The 6,743-nt window shown below is 34.6% G+C and overlaps 1 protein-coding gene across 2 annotated transcripts; it reads left to right on the forward strand.

The window, feature by feature from the left end:
• The first annotated feature begins 325 nt into the window (after positions 1 to 325).
• On the forward strand, positions 326 to 5,732 carry LOC140818093 (beta-galactosidase-like). Of its 2 annotated transcripts, XM_073177936.1 has the most exons (18): positions 327 to 736; positions 935 to 1,030; positions 1,148 to 1,260; positions 1,926 to 1,992; positions 2,077 to 2,169; positions 2,272 to 2,415; positions 2,685 to 2,773; positions 2,843 to 2,948; positions 3,050 to 3,137; positions 3,249 to 3,367; positions 3,482 to 3,646; positions 3,911 to 4,086; positions 4,209 to 4,318; positions 4,385 to 4,494; positions 4,585 to 4,695; positions 4,838 to 4,948; positions 5,032 to 5,237; positions 5,321 to 5,732. In XM_073177936.1, the coding sequence occupies exons 1-18, from the start codon at positions 551 to 553 to the stop codon at positions 5,427 to 5,429; spliced, it is 2,199 nt and encodes a 732-aa protein (XP_073034037.1). In that variant the 5' UTR covers positions 327 to 550; the 3' UTR covers positions 5,430 to 5,732. The 2 variants fall into 2 exon arrangements, with proteins under 2 accessions (XP_073034036.1, XP_073034037.1); XM_073177935.1 differs by having other exon boundaries at positions 326 to 736; positions 4,209 to 4,494.
• Positions 5,733 to 6,743: the final 1,011 nt, after the last annotated feature.

Consider the following 6,743-nt stretch of genomic DNA (forward strand, 5'->3'; position numbering starts at 1 on the left):
AGTAGAATTTCTATCGCCCATGAAAATGGAATATTTCTAATAACAATGGTGAGATTAAACACATTCTGCTTTACAAATGATATAGAATTCAACTCAAATTTTATAAAAGATTCACTCTTCTTTCATTATGCCACCGAAACTTTTATGTCACGAAGAAGAAAGTGAAAATATACCTATTACTCTATGGATGAGACTAAATTCCTTGTCAGAAACGCTAAGCAGACCCTCCTTCCCAGAAACAGTTGATTTTTTTTAATGCTTTATATGATTATAAAAGCAGTTGTATGTTTCCCATTTTCTCATGCAAATAACTCTTTTTTTTAGATTTCAAAAAAAAAAAAAAACTCTTCTTTTTAAAATTATTGTTGTTGTCACAACTGCATCATTACTCTCGAAAGAAGCAAAAAAGCAGAGGTGGACGATACGCAAGTTTTCGTTTTTATATTTTCCTTCGTTTCTTCTGTTTGAAGAGGGAAAATTTTGAACCAAAAAGGTGATTTAAAAAAACACGAAATAGAAGGCCATTTTTTTTACTATGCTTTGTGATTGAATGAGAGAAATGGGTTCTATGTGGATAATGTCGAGAGTCAAGATTTATGTGTATATTTTCTTGCTTTCTTTGGCTTGTTCTTCAGTAACAGCCACTGTTTCTTATGATGATAAAGCCTTTATTATTAATGGGAAGAGAAGAATTCTCGTTTCTGGTTCTATTCATTACCCAAGAAGCACTGCGGAGGTACCATTTCTAATATATGTGTGTGTGTAATTATATATATGAGTTTCTTGATTTGGGTGGATTCCAATTTCCAAGTGACCCGCATTGCCCAACTCAACCGAAAAATTCGAAAAAAATTGCAAAACTTATTGAATAACATCTAAAATTGTAGCTTTAATGTCTTTAGCTGTTGATTTTGAGCTGGTTTGTTTTGTACAGATGTGGCCTGATCTTATTCAGAAGGCCAAAGATGGAGGTTTAGATGTTATACAGACTTACGTGTTTTGGAATGGGCATGAGCCATCTCCTGGAAATGTAAGGCCAAAAATGCTTTTGATTTTTGTGTATTTCTTCTATTTTTTAAGCATATTTACATGAAGAAATGAGTGTTTCCTTGGAGTAAATCAATCTGTTGTTTTGTGTTTTGTCCAGTATAATTTCGAGGGGAGGTTTGATCTTGTCAAGTTCATCAAACTGGTGCAGCAGGCCGGCCTATACGTTCACCTTCGCATTGGACCTTATGTTTGTGCAGAATGGAATTTTGGGTATCATGAGAATTTTAGTATTAAATTATGTTTGGATTTTTTTTGGAAAATAATGATTCCATGTTGGGATTATTTAGATAAAAATATGATTCTTGATCACTTCCTAGTAAAGGGTTTGCCTCATAGCCCGTAGGTCGGGCCCGTCCACGACGGGCTTTGATGTTCTTTCACCAAAATGATATAGACATCCGGTTTCGGTTTCGGTTTCGTTTTCGGTTTGATCATGTTACATATACGTAGTTAAGATTTTAGCTATCGACAAATAATAGTGTATGTATGATATCATCAAACTAGTAAACTAATTAAGATGAAATATTTTAAAATATATATATATTACAAAATATTCCTACAGATCCTTTCATTTTCTTGGTAAAATATAAAAATAGGATTTAGTTAATTTGTACAGATAAAAAAAAATTATCAGCAAGTTTTTGTTATATGAGTTTAGTTGTCGATGCATACTGGAGCTTAAGCTTTATAGATGAAAGTGCGACGCTTGGTCTCGATTTTCAGGAGATGGTTCCAGTTTCGGTTCACGGTTTGAACTGAACATGGTTCTAGGATATTACAATGCAAATGGATATTGAATTTGTTGAACTTGTATAAGATGGGGGAGTTATTTTTTTATTTTATATGCTCTATTTACATCCCCTGTTTTGATGCAGGGGATTTCCTGTTTGGCTAAAATATGTGCCAGGAATCCGTTTCAGAACGGATAATCAGCCTTTCAAGGTTTAATAATTTAGATGAAGATAATTTTTATCATTCGTTTAAATAACCAGTTATTGTTTTACTAATTGGTTGAATATGATAAAGGTGGCAATGCAAGGATTTGTTACAAAAATTGTCAGCTTAATGAAGTCGGAAAGTTTGTTTGAGCCTCAGGGAGGACCAATAATTATGTCGCAGGTAGAAACAATCATGCTCTTAGCTTGTCGATGCTTTCGATTTTTGTCGTGGTGTTTTAATTTCTTTTCATTAATTTTTTTTTTTAATATTGAAATGTTATAGATTGAAAACGAGTATGGACCAGTGGAGTGGGAGATTGGTGCTCCTGGTAAAGCTTATACAGCATGGGCTGCAAAAATGGCCGTGGGACTCAATACAGGTGTTCCATGGATAATGTGCAAACAAGAAACCGCCCCCGATCCCATTGTAAGAGAGCCTTTCACGTCTTTTCTCCATTTTTTATGGACATTTGTTCTACTGTTATGAGTTGATGTTGGTTCTTGATAATAACATCCATGATCATGACACAATTCGGTTATGTGGGACCCGCGTGTCTTTATGTTTATTGGCTTTGAACCTTTCATATGCTCAGACATGCCTAAAAATATCAGTCAATTTCTTGAAGTTTTGATAGGAATAGATAGTTGGGCTGTTATACTTCGTGTTAAGAAAAATGATAATTTGTTGTATTGCAGATAGATACATGCAATGGTTTCTATTGCGAAGGCTTCCGTCCTAACAGGCCTTACAAACCAAAAATGTGGACTGAAGTCTGGACAGGCTGGTGAGAAACTCTGATCCTAAATTTTCTTATTTTGATGAAATATATATTTTTCAATGTATTTTTCTGTAGGTATGCACAATATGGTGGCGCGGTTCCTCACAGACCAGTTGAGGACTTGGCTTTTTCGATAGCCAGGTTTGTCCAAAACAATGGTTCATACTTCAATTATTACATGGTGAGTTTAACCTCCAGTCCTTTGCGAAGACAAGCTTTTTGAGTCTTGAATGTGTAAGAATTATGTTTCTTACATATTTATATCTTATCTCTATGATTTAGTATCATGGAGGGACGAACTTTGGTCGAACTGCAGCTGGCCTTTTTGTTACCACCAGCTATGATTATGATGCTCCAATCGATGAATATGGTAAACCCAAAAAATGCCTAATCTTATGCTAATATATCGCATTTTATTGTCACTCTTAAATATCATAGGTTACAGATACTATATAATTTGAAATTATCCCGTATGTATTAGGACTTGTCAACGAGCCAAAATATGGGCACTTGAGGGATTTACATAAAGCAATTAAGCAATGTGAGCCGGCTTTAGTTTCATCATATCCAACTGTGTCATGGCCTGGTAAAAATCAAGAGGTAAAATTGAACACTATTTTAGATTCAGCTGCGCATATATAGTGGAGGCTGAAACTAAACTATATTCGGCAAATTATATCCGTATACTAATGTTGCTCCTTGGTACATTTTTAGGTTCATATCTTTAGAACAAAATCCGGGGATTGTTCTGCGTTTCTTTCCAACTACGACCCTACATATTCTGCAAAACTAACTTTTGGAAATACCCAATATGATTTGCCACCTTGGTCTATCAGCATTCTTCCGGACTGCAAAACTGCTGTTTACAACACTGCAAGAGTAATGAGATTTTCCTTCGCCCTTGTGTTTTGTTATGCTTTTGCCTCGTTTCTAATTCAATCGAATAGAAATCGACATTATTTCTCTTAGACAGTGTTGTACAATGAATGTAATGTAACATTTAAATAGCTGTACAATTTAAAGATTTAAGTAACACGGTTATCATTAGCTATACTTTTTTTGTGTGACAACAATTGATTGGTTTTGTAGTTCCAAAACTCAGTCGTTTCTTCGAAAGAAAATGATTGTATTGTGTGGTTGCAGATAAGCTCCAAAGGTTCAGATGCAAAGATGTTACCTGTGAATGGTGGACTATCTTGGCAGTCTTACAATGAAGAGACGCCTTCTGCTGATAACAGTGACACTCTCGCTATGAAAGGTTTTTGGGAGCAAGTAAATGTCACTAGAGATTCATCTGATTATCTGTGGTACCTGGCTCAGTAAGTATATCTACAATATACATAACTAGCATCTTTGGTTCGAAGTTTTTATGGAAATAGTACCATTTATAACTATTTTTCCTTTTCTTACGTTTTTGTGCAAAACTTGGTGATAAATACAGAGTTAACATAGCTTCTGATGAAGCCTTCTTAAAGAATGGACGGTTGCCTCTTCTCACGGTCATGTCAGCAGGCCACGCCTTGCACGTTTTTATCAACGGCCAATTATCAGGTACTATATGCATTTTCTTACTTGTGCGTCCAACAAATTTTTGTAAAATTTCTTGTTCGGTGATAGGAACTGTGTACGGGAGCCTGGATCAACCTAAACTAACGTTCAGCAGGAATGTGAATTTAAAAGTTGGGATCAACAAAATCTCTTTACTTAGTGTCGCGGTTGGTCTGCCGGTTAGTTTTCCTATTCCATTCTTATTTTGCATAAATGATACTCGAATCCATGATTAAAATTTCACATCAGTTATTTTTTAATCGTCTCAGAATGTTGGTGTTCATTACGAAACGTGGAATACTGGAGTTCTTGGTCCGGTCATTCTAAACGGTTTAAACGAAGGGACAAGAGATTTAACAAAGCAGAGATGGTCGTACAAGGTTCGTTCTGTTCTTGCTACTTCTCCATTTTTAAGTTCATTTCTTTTTCTTTTCACTCAATATCATGGAAAACAGAAGCTTTAAGTAGTAAATATTCTAGGCATGATTCTTGGAGTAATGTTTGTTGATTCTACTTAAATAGGTCGGTCTAAAAGGCGAGTCACTCAGCCTCGATACCATTAGTGGAAGTTCTTCTGTCGAATGGAACGAGGAATCCCTCTTGGTTCAAAAGCAACCTCTGACATGGTACAAGGTAAGCAAACATTTGATCACTCCAAGAAGCGATAAAACATAATTTCTTTACATGTACTGATGTTTTTGGTTTGTTCTTTCTAGACCACGTTTAACGCACCAGAAGGGAACGACCCTTTGGCTTTAGACATGTTAGGAATGGGAAAAGGCGAGATATGGGTAAACGGTGTAAGCCTAGGAAGGCACTGGCCTGGATACATTGCAAAAGGCAACTGTGGTGGCTGTAATTATGCAGGCACATTCACAGAGAAGAAATGCCAAAGTGGTTGTGGACAGCCGTCTCAAAGATGGTGAGACATTATACTGATTTTGATCGGAAAACGCTATAGAAATCAACATGCTGCATATATTTCTGATTAAGTTTAAATAACAGGTATCATATACCACGTTCTTGGCTGAAGTCGAGCGGGAATCTGTTGGTAGTTTTCGAAGAATGGGGAGGCGACACCAGTAAAGTTTCTCTAGTTAGAAGAACGGTGTAAAAAAAATATGCAGAAAACATCAGTTGGTGTATTTTCTCAATACCTACTGGATAAATGATTAATAGTTGAATACAGAATTTTACGTGTTACTTCGAGCTAGATCAAGTTTTACGAGCCGGTTTGATGGACATGGAGGATGAAATTTGTGCAGTTAAGGAGCCATTCTCCGGAGAGCAGTACAGATAATGGAAATTCAAGAAAGTGTATTTGTATATGAGAACTACGGCTTGCTGCATCTTATCTGAAATTTGTATGACACTTATCTTTGAATATAATGAATATCCAAAGTATACATTGTTGAGTCGATCTTTTCGAGATGGCTGCTCTAATTTTTATGTTAATAATAGAACTATGATAATTAAAATAATAATATATATATATATATATATATATATATATATATATATATATATATATATATATATAATTTCTGATAATTATTTTTATTTTTTTTAAAAAAACCATTTTTCACCCCTATAATTGATTTTCTAGCTCTGACACTTATTATTTTACAAGAGAAATATAATAACATAGGGGCAAAAAATAATTATTATAAATATAAAATAATACAGAAAAGAAAACGGATAGATTATCCCCATCCAATCGTTTTTGTTCGGCTCGATTTCCACAGATATTATCAGACGCTATCATAGTCTATATCATATAATGCAATATATATAGTTTTCAATATTATGTAAGGTATTTAGTTTATCCGTTTCATATATTTGGATTTATGACAGTTTTCACATATATTAAGAAAATGTATTGACACATCAATTTTTACAAATAAAGTTTTTATTTTACTCGTATTTAGTGATTGTTTTAATATGATAAAAAAATTGTTGAAAATGTTTAATATATTTAAGGATTGAGATAATTTTAAGATCAAACGCTTATCACTAGGTCAAAAGCTCTGGTTGTTAGTCAAGACACAACTTTATATCATTATACCTGTTGCAGCTCAGAGTGTACGTATTTGGGTGCTAATGTGTCAAGCTATTAATTTTTTGCATTTTCCTATCTCCGTTCATGTCCCTAGCAGAGACAATATTACAAATTAATATCAAGTGTCACTATTTTATGGCTCACTTAGCCAACCAAATCATGTATACAATTTCCTTAAAACAGATTCGCCCTCTCCGGTATGTGCTTTGAGGTTTCAGCGGACGTCTGTTTCCCAGGATACAACAGAACAACTAGCAGTGACTTAGCACGAGACACTACTACGGCGAACTGAAAACGTATCTTTACTTTATCACCGAGATTTAACGGAGGCCAAATGAAAATATAATAATATAAAATGCAAGAGTGCTT

Source organism: Primulina eburnea, chromosome 17, assembly GCF_022965805.1.
Source record: "Primulina eburnea isolate SZY01 chromosome 17, ASM2296580v1, whole genome shotgun sequence".
In the NCBI taxonomy this organism is placed as follows: Eukaryota; Viridiplantae; Streptophyta; class Magnoliopsida; order Lamiales; family Gesneriaceae; genus Primulina; species Primulina eburnea.

Coding starts and splice junctions, on each gene's coding strand:
- LOC140818093 (XM_073177935.1), top strand. CDS start 551: ATGAGAGAAATGGGTTCTATGTGGATAATGTCGAGAGTCAAGATTTAT. Junction 3,368..3,481: donor GGCCTGGTAAAAATCAAGAG/GTAAAATTGAAC, acceptor GTACATTTTTAG/GTTCATATCTTTAGAACAAA. Junction 4,087..4,208: donor TATCTGTGGTACCTGGCTCA/GTAAGTATATCT, acceptor TGATAAATACAG/AGTTAACATAGCTTCTGATG.